This window comes from Cucurbita maxima, unplaced genomic scaffold (genome assembly GCF_002738345.1).
Source record: "Cucurbita maxima cultivar Rimu unplaced genomic scaffold, Cmax_1.0 Cma_Scf00012, whole genome shotgun sequence".
NCBI lineage: Eukaryota > Viridiplantae > Streptophyta > Magnoliopsida > Cucurbitales > Cucurbitaceae > Cucurbita > Cucurbita maxima.
Window position 1 is genome coordinate 5,038,875 of NW_019272028.1, and position 17,833 is coordinate 5,056,707.

Below are 17,833 nucleotides of genomic sequence, written 5' to 3' on the forward strand. Positions count from 1 at the left end.
AAAAAAAAAAAAAAAAAAAAAAAAAAAAAAAAAAAAAAAAAAAAAAAAAAAAAAAAAAAAAAAAAAAAAAAAAAAAAAAAGTCAAGAAATTCCAGCCACTCATTTACAAAAACCATCTAGGTTTCGCCACATCTTTGGAGGATAGCTCTTCAACAAAATTAGTTTAAACCCTCTTACTAAATTTTAATTTTGAATTTTCATATATATTTTATTCAACCTACCAATTTTCAATTTTGATACCAAACTTAAAGCACGATAATTTAAAATGTAGCGTTGTTGATAGACGAGGATTAAAAATGCTGGACGACAACTAAGCTACAATAGTAGGTACAAGCAAGTCGGACCTTAAAAAAGATTTAAATTTAAACATGAAAGAAAATAATTGGAGTTTTTTTTATTAAAAAAATTAAATTAGGCTTTTATTTTTTTGTTATTGTGGTTTGTTTATTTATGGTGAATGGGGTATTGTACTTGAGCGGCCCGTGAAGCCTCCAAAGGGACCTACTGTGAAGTGTAAGGCTTGGAATTTAGCCTCTTTTTTATTTTTTATTTTTTATTTTTTAATTTACTTTGTTATTTTATTTCATTTTATTTATTTATTTGAAAGTCATTTTCAAAATGTCTGGAAACAATGGGGAAGCCTTCTTCTACGTTCCTTTCAAATTCACATGCAAACTTTGGTTTTCACACCTTACTTTCTTATCCTCTCTTCTAAATCGATATATATATTTATATATGTATACATACGTGTGTGTATATATATACACATAGCAATGGAATTGTGTAACCCAATTGCGAGTAGGGAGGGGCACTCCGAGTGGTGAGCTAATTTTTATATCAATTGGAGATCAAGTTTGAAATGTATATCATTGAAAGAGAACCATCACCTCACCTCTTTTTCAATTATATAATACACCAATAATCAATTTCTTTAATAAATAAACCCACAATCTTGATGCTATCTCAATAAATCATTTTAAATGTTTTATTAAAAAATAAAATTTCCATGCAGTTTAGAGTTTTATTTATTTATTGTTTTTTTAGGGTTAAATAATAAATAGAATTTAAATGGATGGCTGAGATTTGTGGAAGGGGAAACTGACAAGTGTCACGTGTCCAACAGATCAGCAGCAGCTAATGAAACCCCAACATCTGATTTCTTTTCTCACGCCAATCAAAAGAATTATTTAAGATATAAAAATTTGAAATTTCCATTTTTAAAAATTAATTATCACTTCAGTTTTCACTTATAATTTTTCTTGTTAATTTTTTTTTATTAAATTATTTTAAAAGGAAAGTTAGAAATAAAAAAATTTCAATTTTATAATACTTTAGTTTTTATTAAATTGTAAAGTTGGTAACAATTTAGTCGTAAAAATTATTGTTAAGATTTGAATGCAATTTTTTACATAGGTAAATAATGAACTAATTATGAACCAATATACTTCTGAGCTATAAAGTCTAAACAGTTAAATCCTAAAAATCACATCAAATTAATAGAGCTTTTAAAAACATGGATTAAATTATTATAAAATTTAAAATACACTAATTAAATTGTTATATACCCATTAATACTAAATAAATAAAAGTAGATGCACGGAAGTGATTTTGAACCCAAAAGAAAATTAATTAAGTAAGAAAAAAGAAAAAGGTTTTAAAGTTGAGTAGAATGTTAATTGTAAGAAAATTGTGAACATTTTAAATTATAGATGTCGGATAATGAGAAAATTAATGATGTTACTTCTTTATTAAAGGCTTAACAATCATGATTAATCTTAAATACCTTTAATTGTAAGGGATTAAAATAATTTTTCTTTTTTAATTAGAAACTAAGATAAACTTTAATAAAAGAGGTCTCAATGAATTGAATGACTATGACTTGTGACATTATTTAAGACAAATAATAATAAGAAAAATTCATATAGTTACTTGGACGTTTTACCATAGATGTGGCTTGCAATTCGTTGACCATGATTGGATCTTACGAAATTTTGTCTAGCCCCTCCTTCAACAATTAGTTGTCGAACACTTTTCAATATATATCTTAATTAATTATAAATTATTTCGAGAAATGTTGTCCACATGTCACATACAACCTTGAGCTACTTGGAGACTAGGCTATGTTAACTTGAGATGACCTATTTAGTTTGGTGTCACGTGTAATTGTTCTCTTGAGAAAGTTAGTAAGATTAACGACTAGTTTAAGTAGGAATAATGTCACACCCATACTAGGAAAGTAGTAAGTTGCGACCCATGTGTGAAAGACAAGTAGACATGGAAGTGACGCCCAACTAGTTACATGAGGGCTGAGACAAGACAAGTGTCATGATGCGACCGAAAATGACAGTGTATTTAACACATTGTATAAAGTGTGCATTGAAGCCTAGACGGGGCAAAAAGAAAATAGAGGCAACAAGTAGACACAAATGTAAAAGATAGGCTTGATAAGGGTCGGGTAGGGCCCCAAGCCTTAACATTGAAAGTTGGGATTTTAGTAGACGTTTAGGCATGCAGTTCTAGATTTAATTCTGCCTATATGAAATATGAATACTTGTCAAATTTTGTGTAGATCAGACATCCAACGAATGCTCAACGAGACTGTATGTCAAGATCATGGCTACTATTGTCATACCAAATATGCCTTAGAATATACTATAGGAGAAGCATGCGTCAACTCTCCACCACTCTTGGGCCCTGTGGCCCAAGTGACGTATCATGTGACACTTATGTGTGCCACGGTGTGGGCAAGCGTTGCAAGACGAGTGTCTTGGGCGTTTTCCTTTAAAATGATTTTTTAAAAGAAAAGTGTTGGATGACACGAGTACGCCGACATTGCACCCCCACTCATGTGTTAGAAGTTGGTATATGTACTCGCTATCAAGTATGAAATTCGTAAATGACTTATCATAGACACGGGAGGGTTCATGCCTTGATAGATCTCGGATGGATAGATGTTCGAGATGCGCTGATGATCTAATCAACACATGGTTTAGTTCTCGATAGAAATGTCCAAGCAAACTATGATGACCGATGATATCCCGAAACTTGGGATGACATAATAATACAAAGACCGTGTTTTTGAGAACCAAGATGATGAGATGAGATGCAACACATCAATCTCATCTAAGTTTCATGAGTGAGATAATAGAATTGAGAATCAAGCCTAACGTGCATTCATTCAACATGATTCACAGGGTAAAGTTTGACATGACTCAATGTAGTGGTTGCAAGTAATATTTAAATTGTATTAAATAAAAAATTAAATAGATAAACAAATAAACGTAGTGACTGGTCGTACGCTATAGCGTCGGTGATAAGACTAATTGCATGAAATAATCGATGAGACCCACAATTTTTGCTTGGAATCCATAGTTTGGGTGAGGGTGGATGTTAAAACGAGGATTCAGCAGATTTTGAAGAGGTGAATTGTTCCAATATTTCGAAAAAGAATATCTAAGAATACTCGATTTTTTTGATGATGTAGTTAATATATCACATAAGTTGTTATGAAAATGGCCAAATTTAACTCGGGATAATATATATATATATATTAATTTAGGAAAAAAAAAAAAGAAAAAAAAGCCAAAAACTTGGCCAATGATTTAAGATTTAAAAGGAATAAATATACTTCCCATTTAAGATCAAAGATAAAGGGTACTTTTTTAAGAACATGATAAGACCTTAGCAATTATGTTTATTTATACATAAATAAATAAAGATTAATAACTTAATAAATAATGATGTGATTTCTTCAATCATAAAAGGAGACATTATAATTGAAAGGAATGGAAAAAGGCATAATGTAGTGACAAAAATAAAAATGATACAAAAATCATTAAAACAAAATTAAAAAGACGAAAAAAGAAAATGCTCATGATTTTATAATAAAATTTTTATATGATATTTTATTAATAAAAATAGTTTCAAGAAATTATAAAAAGAAAAAAAATACACTCACACAAGTATAATTTTTAAATAAGAAAAATTAAGTTATTATCCAACCAAATTTAAATAATTCTTAAACAAAATCTTATATTTTAATGTCATTAGATTGTTAGGGTTGTGTGTCTCATGCTTTATCTTTATTCTTTTAACTTTGATTTTTAAATATATAGACTTTATTATTATAATTATTGGATTTGATGCTAAAAGGTTTTCATTGGAAATCTTTTTCAAATAATGATATATTTTTGTGCCAATAAAGTTATAATGAATTTATACTATGAGTATTAAATATTTGAGTAGGTTAGAGTTAAACACATATTTTTTTAATTTAGAATAGATTTTTTATAACTCGTTAAGCCATCAAGTGCATCAAATATTACATGTACTTTATGCATCAAAATATAAATCACGTACATATAATATGCATCACTGTTCAAACATCATACTCATACATCATCATGCTCGTAAATACGGTAAACTATATAATTTATGGTTTATCTTATAGTAAGGCCACTTACTTTGTTGGTTTTAGCCGAAATACTCCCTAATTAGCTAAACGTATGTTCCTGTTCCTGGAAGGGTCGAAACGGTGGAAATCGTGCCAAAACTAAGAAGCCGAGTTGAAAATTCGTTAGAGGGAGGCTGGGAGTCGTTCGAGCTGAGCCAAGGACCGCCTGCGCCACTGGGCGTCACGTGGTAGCAGAAGAACACGCCACGTAGTGCAGGTGGCGTCAAGTCGAGGCGTGGGTGCAGTCCAGTTCGGGTCATCCGCTGCAGATGGCTACTGGGCTGGACTGGTCTTTTGGGCCTCGGCTTACTAGGCTGAGCCACAGGTACTTGGGTTGCAGGCCGATTCGACTAGACGACGGGTCTGGTCTCAAGTCAGTTCGACTAGACTGTGGGCTACTAGGTCGAAAGGTTGAGCCGAGCCCGAATTTGGGCCTAGGTTCACGGGCTGGATTGGTTACAGGTCGAGTTAGTTCGCGGGTTGCCGAGCAAGTCGGACCAAGGTTGGTTTGGGCCTCGGGTCTAGGCCATTGTACGTTTGGCTATGCCGAAAAAGATTGAGCTAGATTGACGTGGTTTGGTTATGGGCTATGGATTGGTTTGATACCAACAGATCTTCTTCCTTACCTGACTTCTGCGCGATTTTCTGGTCGTGACTCTATTCTCCCTCTTCCTCTCGATTTGTCTCTCCTCCTCCCTCCCACGAAATTTTGTGGTTGATCTTCTAGACCATTTTGGATTCCTTTTTCAACGGTGGCGATAACTATTCACAATGTCTCTTCCTCTCGATTTGTCTCTCCTCCTCTCTCTCCCACGAAATTTCGTGGTTGATCTTCTAGACCATTTTAGATTCCTTTCTCTCCCACTAAATTTCGTGGTTGATCTTTTAGACCATTTTGGATTCCTTTTCCGGTTGATCTTCTAGACCATTTTGGATTCCTTTCTCTCCCACGAAGTGGCGATTTGTCTCTCCTCCTCTCTCCATTGATCTTCTAGACCATTTTGGATTTTTGGATTCCTTTCTCTCCCACAAAGTTACCGTTGATCTTCTAGACCATTTTGGATTAATACGAAATTTCGTGGTTGAATTTCGTGGTTGATCTTCTAGACCATTTTGGATTTCTTTCTCTCCCACAAAGTTTTGGATTCCTTTCTCTCCCACAAAGTTCGAGTTGACCTTCTAGACCATTTTGGATTCATACGACCATTTTAGATTCCTTTCTCTCCCACGAAGTGGCGATTTGTCTCTCTTCTAGACCATTTTTTTGGATTCATACGAAATTTCGTGGTTGATCTTCTAGACCATTTTGGATTCCTTTCTCTCCCACGAAGTGGCGATTTGTCTCTCCTCCTCTCTCCCACGAATCTCTCCGTTGATCTTCTAGACCATTTTGAATTCATACGAAATTTCGTGGTTGATCTTCTAGACCATTTTGGATTCCTTTCTCTCCCACGAAGTGGCAATTTGTCCCTCCTCCTCTCTCCGTTGATCTTCTAGACCATTTTGGATTCCTTTCTCTCCCACGAAGTGACGATTTGTCTCTCCTCCTCTCTCCCACGAATCTCTCCGTTGATCTTCTAGACCATTTTGGATTCATACGAAATTTCGTGGTTGATCTTCTAGACCATTTTGGATTCCTTTCTCTCCCACGAAGTGGCGATTTGTCTCTCCTCCTCTCTCCGTTGATCTATCTTCTAGACCATTTTGGATTCCTTTTCCAACAGTGGTGATAACTATTCACGACGTTTAGTTGCTCTGTGACATGTATTAGGTCAGTGGTCACCTTGGCGGCGTTGGTTCGTCGATTTAAGGGTTGGAGTTGAGGTTTCATTCGTAGATTTTTCTCTCAGATTCTCGTCGGAGAAGCTTCAGTGGTCACCTTGGGTGCGTTGGTTTGTCGATTTTTCTCTCGGATTCTCGTCAGAGAAGCTTCGGCTTTTTTTCCTCTCTCTCTCTCGTTTTTTCTTTCCTTTCCTCTTTAGGTGTTTGCAAAGAGGGTGAAGTCTGTGTTAGACGAACACGACTCTCCACAATGGTATGATATTGTCCACTTTGAGCCTAAGCTCTTAGACCAATAGAGAGAGTATTATTAGATTATAGACCCATGATCATTCCCTAAATTAGACGATGTGGAACTTTCATCATCCAACACCTCCCCTCGAACAAAGTACGCCTCTCTTTAATCGAGGCTCGACTCCTATAGAGTCTGTCATTTTTTACTACCTTCGAGGAGGCACCAACACCTCCCCTCGAACAAAGTATGCCTCCCTTTAATCGAGGCTTGACTCCTATAGAGTCTGTCATTACTTTCATCATCCAACACCTCCCCTTGAACAAAGTACGCCTCCCTTTAATCGAGGCTCGACTCCTATAGAGTCTGTCATTTTTTACTACCTTCGAGGAGGCTTGCCTCCTTTTCTTTTGAAGTCCTTTGTTCGATATTTGAGAACTTACCAATCTATTGACACGACTAAGTTTAAGGACATGGCTCTGATATCATGTTAGACGAACACGACTCTCCACAATGGTACGATATTGTCCACTTTGAGCATAAGCTCTCATGGCTTTGCTTTGGGCTCTCTCATAAGCTCTCATAGTTGGACCTTGAGTTGGGTCGATCGGTCTGCCAATGGTGAGCACCGATTGGCTCGTCCCTTCTGTCGGTGATGCGCTCCTGGCCTTAACTGGCCTGGTCGTGCCTCCGGCGCTGTTACTTTTGTTGGATCGGTATGGCAACCCTAGAGGGGGGGTGAATAGGGTTTTAACGATAAAAGTGTTTAAACTTGATTAATTTTTCTAATGATAAAACTTTTTACAAATAAGTAGAAGATGATAATTACTAAAACAAAATAATTCAAGTCAAAACAATAATCAAGTAGAACATGCAATAAACATAATAATAATCTTGAAATTAAATAGGAAAGAGTTAGAGAAAATGACACCGTAGTTTTATAGTGGTTCGGTCAAACTCGACCTACTCCACTCCCCAAGCGCCTCTTGGGAATTTGAATAAAGAACTTTTCCGACTCTTTCCACGGATCAGAGCCAAACCGGTACACCGCTCTTTTTACGAGTTCAAGAGCAAACTCAATCCTTTCAACGACGCAGGATCAAACCGATACAAGTATTTGAGTTTGATAATAACACACCACAACTCTCTCAAAGAGTAGATTTACAATTTGGGATACTGACAACTATTTCCTCACACTATAATAATAATCCCTCTCAAGAATAAGATGAAAAGAAATAAACTTGTAAGCTTGGAGAGAGCAATAAACAATGGAGACTTTGAACAAATGAGGATTGAAGAATGTATGTAAGTTGTATCTGTTAAAAATGTGGGGAAGATGAGTTTATATAGAGGAGAAAAGTGGCAAAATGTAGGATTGAATATTGACCATTGGATTGTGTTAGGAATAATGGAAGGTGGAGATTAAAAGTAATTAAGTAAGAAAATTTTCTAAATTCATTTATTTCAAAATTTTAATATAATAGTAATATAATATAATAATAATAAAAAGTTATGTGAGTAACGGTAAAATGTAATTCAAAATTTATTATAAATATAATAATATAATAATAATAAAAATGATGTGAGTAACTACCAAAATTTTAAAATATAATAATATAATAATATAATATAGTAATAATAAAATTCGATGTGAGTAACGGTTATATTCAAATTTATATTTGTAAAAATAATTTTATTTAGAAATGTAATAATAAGAAAAACTCCACCATGTGTTACTCTTCCAATATTATAAATGTCATACTTTGATATATTTTGATTTGTCCATCATTTTGATTTTGTTGCCACATCATCACGTCGGGTATGTTGTCTCGACTCTAATTTCTTCGTTTTAGCTCTGATTTGAGTAATTGAAAAGTTGTTGTAATCGTTATTCCCGACCTTATACTGTGGACAGTTCAAAAAACTGAAAATAGTTAATAATTAAAAGTAGGTTTGTTATCATCAAAACATCAATAATTAATTCATTGAAATTAATTAATGTGAGATCAAGGGCCAATAAGCCAACAATCTCCCCCTTTTTGATGATGACAAATCATTTAAAGAAAAATTCATAAAAACCAATAATACAACATCCATGTAATAATATCACTACATACTAATATATTATCATAAATTTCACTCAAGAGCATATTCTCCCTTATATTAATGCCTCAAGAAATTATGAAACACCAAGTAAATGATTCATAAATTATAAAATAACAAATTTAGAACATATTTTTCTTAATTTTCTCCCCCTTTGTAATCATCAAAATGAACAATTGAAAGAGAATGCATTTAATAATGACATAATGGCTCCCCCTAAAAACATGCATTCAAAAATTATAAAATTCAAGATATATCACAACGAATAATACCAAGCTCAAGCCTATTTTTGCAAAAAATTTCTTCATTCAATGGCTTGGTGAAAATATCGGCCAGTTGATTATTAGAGTTTACAAAATCAAGAATAATATGTCCATTTTGCACATGCTCTCTAATAAAATGATGTCTAATGTCAATATGTTTAGTTCTAGAATGATGAATAGGATTTTTAGTTAAATTAATAGCACTTGTATTATCACAAAATATAGGCACACTATGAAACTTTAATCCAAAATCACAAAGAGTTTGTTTCATCCAAAGAATTTGAGCACAGCAACTAGCAACCGCAATATATTCCGCTTCGGTAGTAGATAAGGCAACCGAATTTTGCTTTTTACTAAACCAAGAAACTAAGGAACTACCAAGAAATTGACAAGTTCCACTAGTACTTTTACGATCAAGTAAGCTTCCGGCAAAATCTGCATCAGAATATCCTACCAATTTAAATTCAACATTTCTAGGATACCACAATCCTAGATCAATAGTTCCAAGCAAATATTTAAATATTCTCTTAACGGCATGTAAATGAGATTCCTTAGGACAAGATTGAAATCTAGCACAAAGACATACACTAAACATAATATCGGGTCTACTAGCGGTCAAGTAAAGTAAAGATCCAATCATACCTCGATAAGCTTTAATATCCACACTTTTACCTTTTTCATCCTTGTCAAGCTTAGTGGATGTGCTCATGGGAGTTCTTGCAATCTTACCTCCATTGAACTTGAATCTTTTGAGCAAATCTTTAGTGTATTTCTCTTGATTGATGAAGATACCATTCTTGAGTTGTTTGATTTGAAGTCCAAGAAAGAAACTGAGTTCTCCCATCATACTCATCTCAAACTCACTATGCATACATTTAGAAAATTCTTCACATAAAGAAGGATTAGTAGAACCAAATATGATATCATCCACATATATTTGCACTAATAGCATATCGTTTTCTTTAATCTTAATAAAGAGTGTAGTGTCGAGTTTGCCCATTTTAAAATCATTCCCAATAAGAAAATTACTAAGTCTATCATACCAAGCTCTTGGAGCTTGTTTTAAGCCATAAAGAGCCTTTTTCAACTTATAGACATGATGAGGAAATTCTACATTTTCAAATCCGGGAGGTTGTTCTACATAAACTTCCTCCATAATATAACCATTCAAAAATGCACTTTTCACATCCATTTGATATAATACAAAATTTTTGTAAGAAGCAAAAGCAAGTAACATTCTAATAGCTTCTAATCTAGCAACGGGTGCAAAAGTTTCTTCATAATCTATGCCTTCCTCTTGACAATAACCTTGAGCTACAAGCCTAGCTTTATTTCTAATGATATTCCCATTTTCATCCATTTTATTTCTAAAAACCCATTTGGTTCCAATAATAGAAGTATTAGATGGCCTATGGACTAATTCCCAAACTTTGTTCCTTTCAAATTGATTTAGCTCTTCTTGCATGGCTAAAATCCAAAACTCATCATTTTCGGCATCCTTAAGACTTTTTGGTTCAATTTGAGAAACAAAAGCAAGATTATTAAATAAATTAATAGAAGAGCGAGTTTTCACACCTTGTTCGAGATCACCAAGAATCAAGTCCTTGGGATGAGACAAGGCATACCTCCATTCTTTTGGCATTGATGAAGAACCTTCTTCCTTTAAGCTCATCTCTTCTTTACTCGTAACAATTTCTTTGCCGTTGTCACTAACGAGTAAATCTCCAAAATTTCTTTCTAAATCATCACTACAAATAGACTCATTAGAAATATTATTGCAAGATTCATCAAATACCACATGCATAGATTCTTCAATAACTAAAGTTCTCTTATTGAAAATTCTATAAGCTTTACTAGTAGATGAATAGCCAAGAAAAATACCAATATCCGTTTTTGAATCAAACTTTCCAAGCTTTTCTTTGTTGTTCAAAATAAAACATTTACAACCAAAAACTTTGAAATACCCAACATTTGGAATTTTGTTATGCCAGAGTTCATAAGGAGTTTTATTTAATGAAGGTCTAATTAAAACTCTATTTAAAATATAACAAGCGGTATTAACGGCTTCCGCCCAAAAATATTTAGGTAAATCATACTCATTTAACATTGATCTAGCAAATTCTTGTAAAGTACGATTTTTCCTTTCAACCACACCGTTTTGTTGAGGAGTCCTTGGAGAGGAGAAGTCATGAGAAAAACCATTATCTTCACAAAATTTTTCAAAGGCAACACTGTTAAATTCTCCCCCATGGTCACTCCTAATTTTAGTAATTAAAAACCCTTTTTCATTTTGAACTCTTTTTACAAAACTAGCAAATCTTTTCAAAACATCATTCTTATGTTTTATCATCAAAACCCAAGTAAATCTTGAAAAATCATCCACTATCACAAAAGCATAATAATTTCCTCCATAACTAGCTATTTTAGAAGGGCCAAATAAGTCTATATGGAGTAGTTGAAGAGGTCTAGTAGTAGAAATCATATTTTTAGATTTGAAAGAAGACTTAGTTTGCTTACCCATTTGACAAGCGTCACAAATTTTATCTTTTTCAAATTTAAGTTGAGGGAGACCTCTCACTAATGAATTTTTTGAAATATTTGAAATCAAGTACATACTAGCATGTCCTAGTCTTCTATGCCATAGCCAAGAGTTATCAAGCAAAACCGAAAGACATTTATCATTTGTAGGACAATCATTCAAATCAATAGTATACACATTATCGTCTCTATTTCCTACAAACAAAACTTTTCTATCACTAGCATTTTCAATTATGCAATTATTCTTATCAAATACAACTCTAAAACCTTTATCACATAATTGACTAATGCTAAGTAAGTCATGCTTTAAACCATCAACTAACAATACATTTTTAATGAGAGTACAAGAGTCATTACCTATAGTACCCTTACCAATTATTTTACCCTTCTTGTTATCACCAAAGGTTACTAAGCCACCATCCTTCTTGGAAAGATTGACAAACTTGGATGGATTACCCGTCATGTGTCTTGAGCAACCACTATCCAAGTACCACTTATTTTTCTTGGAGGCTTTCAAACAAACCTAAAAACAAAGATATTCAAAATTGACCTTTTGGTACCCATACTTGTTTGGGTCCTAGAAAGTTAGTATTCACAAATTTAGGAATCCATTTCATATTTGCATTCATATTAAAGACATTGTATTTAGATAAGTAACAAGAATAATCTTTATGTCCAAACTTACCACACGAGAAACAAACGACATTATGCAAGAATTTATTTCTTGGACTAAATTTGTGTATTCTATTTTTATTCGAAAAATTATTTTCTAAAACATTGTTAAACTTTGTATTTTGAGAAACTTTTCTTCCTAAATGAATATTTTGAGAATTTTTCAATTTAAAGCACTTAGGTCTAATATGACCTTCAACACCACAATAATGACATATAGGCACAAATCTAGATTTATCATACTTAGATACAAATTTACATGTGTTAGATTTAGGCAAGATAGGGGATGCTTTAACAAAGATTGTTTTAGAACTTGAAGGTGTAGAACATTCATCAATATAGCCTAATCCTCTTTTATCACCATATGACTTACCTCCTTCAAGTATTTTATCTAATTTTTGAGCACCTATTGTTAACATTTTAATAGATTCCTTAGCCCTACCAAGTTCTTGCAAATTATTTGATTCATTCTCTTTGAGCAATTTAATTAATTTATCTTTTTCACCACAATCATGCTCAAGAGTCTTGACTTTATCAATTAATGCATTTTTCTCATCACAATCAAATACATGCTTTTCACAAGGTACATCAATTTTAACAATATTATGATCCTTCTCCTTCAAGCAAGAAATTTCATTTAGCAAAGACTTATTTTCAATAATTGAAGTCTTATATTTCTTTTTAAGCACAACATACTTTGAACTAAGTTTTTCTAAATCAATTGTCATCTCATCAACAAGTTTAAATAATTCATGATAAGAAAGAGATTCAAGAGTTACCTCATCTTCTTGTTCATCTTCTTGTTCATCCTCTTTGTCACTATGAGCCATGAAGCAAAAATTTGCAACTTCTTCATCACTTCCACTTGCACTTTCATCACTATCATCCCAAGTAGCCTTCATTGCTTTCTTCTTGGATTTCTTAGATGATTTGAGGAGAGGACAATCCGTTCTTATATGACCCGGCTTTTTACATTCATAACATATTACCTCATCGTTTTTGCTCTTTTCACCTTTTGACTCTTTTTGATTTGTGAAATGTTTTTTTAATTGTTTCTTCCTTTTAATAAAATTTTTATACTTACGTGTGAAGTAGGCGACATCATCTTCATCAAGGACGTCCTCATCTTCAGAGTCAACTTTGATGAATTTTAGGGCTATACTTTTCTTCTTTTTGGATTCTTCTTCCATGTGCCCGTTCATGGTAATCTCATGTGTCATGAGAGAACCAATGAGTTCATCCAAAGGAAGCTTTGTGAGATCCTTTGCTTCTTGAATCGCCGTCACTTTTGCCTCCCAACTTTTAGGCAGAGACCTAAGAATTTTTCTTACATTTTCGGAGGTAGAATATACTTTTCCAAGATTTTTCAAAGCATTTAAAATATTAGTAAATCTAGTAAACATATCACCAATAGGTTCATTTTCCTCCATTTTAAATAGTTCATAATTATGAACTAACATGCTAATTTTTGTTTCTTTAACTTGATTGGTTCCCTCATGAGTTACTTCAAGAGTTTTCCAAATTTCATATGCCGAAGAACACATACATACTCTATTAAATTCATCATTACTTAAGGCACAATACAGACAATTGATAGCACTAGCATTCAAAGAACATTTTTTCATATCATGCTCATCAAATTCATTTTCTAATTTAGGCACCTCAATATTATTAACAATTTTTATTGGAATGTAAGGACCATTACTAACATTTAACCACAATTGATAATCAACGGATTGCAAATAAATTTTCATCCTAGCTTTCCAACATGTATAATTTGTTCCATCAAAATAAGGTGGCCTAGAAGTTGATTGTCCTTCACTAAAACCATTTTTAACACGTAGGTTTGCCATAAGCTCGAACAATAAAGTTTAGATAAAAAATCTATAGGAGCAACCTGCTCTGATACCAATTGTTGGATCGGTATGGCAACCCTAGAGGGGGGGTGAATAGGGTTTTAACGATAAAAGTGTTTAAACTTGATTAATTTTTCTAATGATAAAACTTTTTACAAATAAGTAGAAGATGATAATTACTAAAACAAAATAATTCAAGTCAAAACAATAATCAAGTAGAACATGCAATAAACATAATAATAATCTTGAAATTAAATAGGAAAGAGTTAGAGAAAATGACACCGTAGTTTTATAGTGGTTCGGTCAAACTCGACCTACTCCACTCCCCAAGCGCCTCTTGGGAATTTGAATAAAGAACTTTTCCGACTCTTTCCACGGATCAGAGCCAAACCGGTACACCGCTCTTTTTACGAGTTCAAGAGCAAACTCAATCCTTTCAACGACGCAGGATCAAACCGATACAAGTATTTGAGTTTGATAATAACACACCACAACTCTCTCAAAGAGTAGATTTACAATTTGGGATACTGACAACTATTTCCTCACACTATAATAATAATCCCTCTCAAGAATAAGATGAAAAGAAATAAACTTGTAAGCTTGGAGAGAGCAATAAACAATGGAGACTTTGAACAAATGAGGATTGAAGAATGTATGTAAGTTGTATCTGTTAAAAATGTGGGGAAGATGAGTTTATATAGAGGAGAAAAGTGGCAAAATGTAGGATTGAATATTGACCATTGGATTGTGTTAGGAATAATGGAAGGTGGAGATTAAAAGTAATTAAGTAAGAAAATTTTCTAAATTCATTTATTTCAAAATTTTAATATAATAGTAATATAATATAATAATAATAAAAAGTTATGTGAGTAACGGTAAAATGTAATTCAAAATTTATTATAAATATAATAATATAATAATAATAAAAATGATGTGAGTAACTACCAAAATTTTAAAATATAATAATATAATAATATAATATAGTAATAATAAAATTCGATGTGAGTAACGGTTATATTCAAATTTATATTTGTAAAAATAATTTTATTTAGAAATGTAATAATAAGAAAAACTCCACCATGTGTTACTCTTCCAATATTATAAATGTCATACTTTGATATATTTTGATTTGTCCATCATTTTGATTTTGTTGCCACATCATCACGTCGGGTATGTTGTCTCGACTCTAATTTCTTCGTTTTAGCTCTGATTTGAGTAATTGAAAAGTTGTTGTAATCGTTATTCCCGACCTTATACTGTGGACAGTTCAAAAAACTGAAAATAGTTAATAATTAAAAGTAGGTTTGTTATCATCAAAACATCAATAATTAATTCATTGAAATTAATTAATGTGAGATCAAGGGCCAATAAGCCAACAACTTTGAAGAAATTAGAGTGCCCAAAGCAAAGCCATGAGAGCTTATGCTCAAAGTGGACAATATCATATCTTTGTGGAGAGTCGTGTTCGTCTAACAGTCTAAAGGATGGAGGAAGCATCTGGTCATTCTGCGAGGTTGTGATCGTGTGAGATTCGAAAATTCGGGCCGGTCATGAAAATTCTAGTGACGGCCGGAATTTATATACATATATATATTCCATTTGATTGTTTGCATTTTGTTCAAATTCTTATAATTGAAAATAAAACAATACCTTCATAACCAAAATATAAACTCATAATACATTACCATTACAATTTTCAAAACATCATCTACTTTTGGTTTAATAAAATAATATTATTTAATTTATTTTAAAAATAATATTTTTAATATAAATCAAACTAAAAATCATTTGTTGTTGCAAATTATTTATTTAGGTTGTTCTCATAAACATGAGCGTGTAGAGGAATAATTAATATAGAAATGTTACCTCTCAATTTTTAGAAATAGATTGAGAACTTAGAACTTATTATATGTTCTCACAAATATGAGAAATAAATTATAAATACAAGATATAAATCCTAATTCCCTCCCAAATTCTCTTCTTCATCTAACCTTTATTTTAATTTATAAAACTGGTCACAATTTATGTAATGGATTAACAACTCTATGAAATTATATATTTGTTGATTTTTAAAGTGCGGATACACAATTATGGAGTGTTAAAATGATTGGAGAATTATAAAAACGCGATAACAAGAGATTTCTGGTAAAACCCTAAAAAATACTTTAATTTTTCCGTTTATCAATAAAAGAGAGTGAAAGGTAGTGAACAATTTAATATTCCCTTCGAACATGACATTAATCAAATGATTGATTTGTTAAAAATTAATTTAGAAAGAAGAGTCTTAATTTTAACTCTACAAAATATTTAAAATTATCTACAAAAATTCAAATAAGATTAAATTTTGTATTTTGTATTTTTTTTTTTTTTTTTTACTTTCAAAAACTAGATTCAAAATTGAAAGTTTATTAAACCTAAATTTTAATTAACAAATTTGAAATATATTATGAATTTTTGACATAAAATCAGAATTTAAAAGACATTTACTTAATATAAAATTAATTTTCAAATTTGGAAGAATAACCATCCTTTAATTTATTTTGTGCTAAATTAACTCACCAACAATTGAATAAAGCCTTTAAGAATTTGGAATGAATAAAATCTTTTAAGAAGTTGGAATTAATTAAAGCGCTAAAAGTATGCTCTAGAGGAATTTGGAATTAATTAAAGTCCCAAAAGTATGCTCCTCTGAATAAAGCCTTTTAAGAATTTGGAATTAATTAGTTGCGAGAGATTATGTGCAGAATTAGTTGGAACTAAATACAAGATCCATATTGAATTAATGAGAACGAGATTGAGAGAATTATGAACAGAGAACAGCGAAAGGAAGATGAAGATGGAAGAAGAGGAAGCATTAAAACTATTAACAGATAATACAAAATGCGAATTGCTTCCTTCTCTATCTTTCATTCTGGAACTATGGAAGAAGGAACCAGCAAAGCAGAGCAGAGCAGAGGAGAGCAGTACAACAGGCACACAACCACCACTAAAACTTGCAGAAAAAGAAAGAGCAAAATCAAAACAAAACCAAAAAAGCAAAAGAAAATTTCAGTTTCTCTCTGCACTAAAAAATTTACATCTCTTTGTTTCACACACTATTACTTAAATACAGAACCAAACTATTCATATAATTTTCAGAGATTTCAGATTCTCATCCAATCCAACTATACTCGGAACAATTCAGGAACCTATCGATTGAATATCACGGAATCCTTTTCTGGACGAAGCTATTCACCAGCGCTAGGGCATTACTGGTGTGCTTCTTCACCTTCTCCGCCTTTGCGCATACGTCCGCTTTCATCGGTCCATCAGCCACATCTTCGAATCCGTCCGTACATGTTTCCTGATCCGTAAGCGCGGCGCTCATCCACGTCTGCACGTTGCTCATTTGAAACCTGAACGACGGCACGTCGACGTCGTTGATCTGGCGCATCTGGTTGAGCGAGCCGCGAATCTCGTCGACGGCGTCGTCGAAGTTCGTAAAGCAATCGTGAAGCGCGGAGGCTGCTCTGTGATCGGCGCCGTAGTCGCCGACGTGAGACAGGTTGGATACATAAGAAGCCATTCTACGGGAGTTGGCAAGGCTGATGGTAATGGCGACGCGAGTGAGCGAGGCTGGATCCTGCTGAATGTCGTTTGCGTAGCGAGAGAGCGAAGCGTAGCAGACGTCGGGATAGAGAGTAATGACACAGCTACTCCGGATAAACTCGGTACCATTGGCAGTGGCGTTGACGGAGGTCCCAGCATCAGCAGCGGCGGCGGCGGCGGCCGGAACCTGGCGTAGGAGACAGAGAGTGGCTGCGAATAGGAGAGAGAGGATAAGAGGCGATTGAGGTTTCATTGCGTTTGTTTAGAATTAAAAAAATATTTGATCAAATCGGTCACAACAGAATCAGAATTAGCGATTTTGGTGCCAGAACTCGGTTCACGGGAGGGC

General features: G+C 33.1%; 1 protein-coding gene and 2 long non-coding RNA genes across 3 annotated transcripts; 1 reads left to right on the forward strand and 2 right to left on the reverse strand.

The window, feature by feature from the left end:
* Window positions 1-4,310: 4,310 nt before the first annotated feature.
* Window positions 4,311-5,586, reverse strand: LOC111487100. The gene is made up of 2 exons (XR_002718987.1): window positions 5,492-5,586; window positions 4,311-5,397 (listed from the first exon to the last, which is right to left on the reverse strand). It is a non-coding gene; the product is annotated as an uncharacterized LOC111487100 (long non-coding RNA).
* A 1,497-nt stretch (window positions 5,587-7,083) lies between these two features.
* LOC111487517 lies at window positions 7,084-15,311 on the forward strand. The gene is made up of 3 exons (XR_002719094.1): window positions 7,084-7,171; window positions 8,413-8,415; window positions 15,284-15,311. It is a non-coding gene; the product is annotated as an uncharacterized LOC111487517 (long non-coding RNA).
* Window positions 15,312-16,721: 1,410 nt separating this feature from the next.
* On the reverse strand, window positions 16,722-17,833 carry LOC111487516 (21 kDa protein-like). Its single transcript, XM_023134936.1, has 2 exons — window positions 17,089-17,833; window positions 16,722-16,882 (listed from the first exon to the last, which is right to left on the reverse strand). Exon 1 carries the CDS (start codon window positions 17,735-17,737, stop codon window positions 17,099-17,101), a length of 639 nt encoding a protein of 212 aa, XP_022990704.1. The 5' UTR covers window positions 17,738-17,833; the 3' UTR covers window positions 16,722-16,882; window positions 17,089-17,098.

Coding starts and splice junctions, on each gene's coding strand:
- LOC111487516 (XM_023134936.1), bottom strand. CDS start 17,737: ATGAAACCTCAATCGCCTCTTATCCTCTCTCTCCTATTCGCAGCCACT.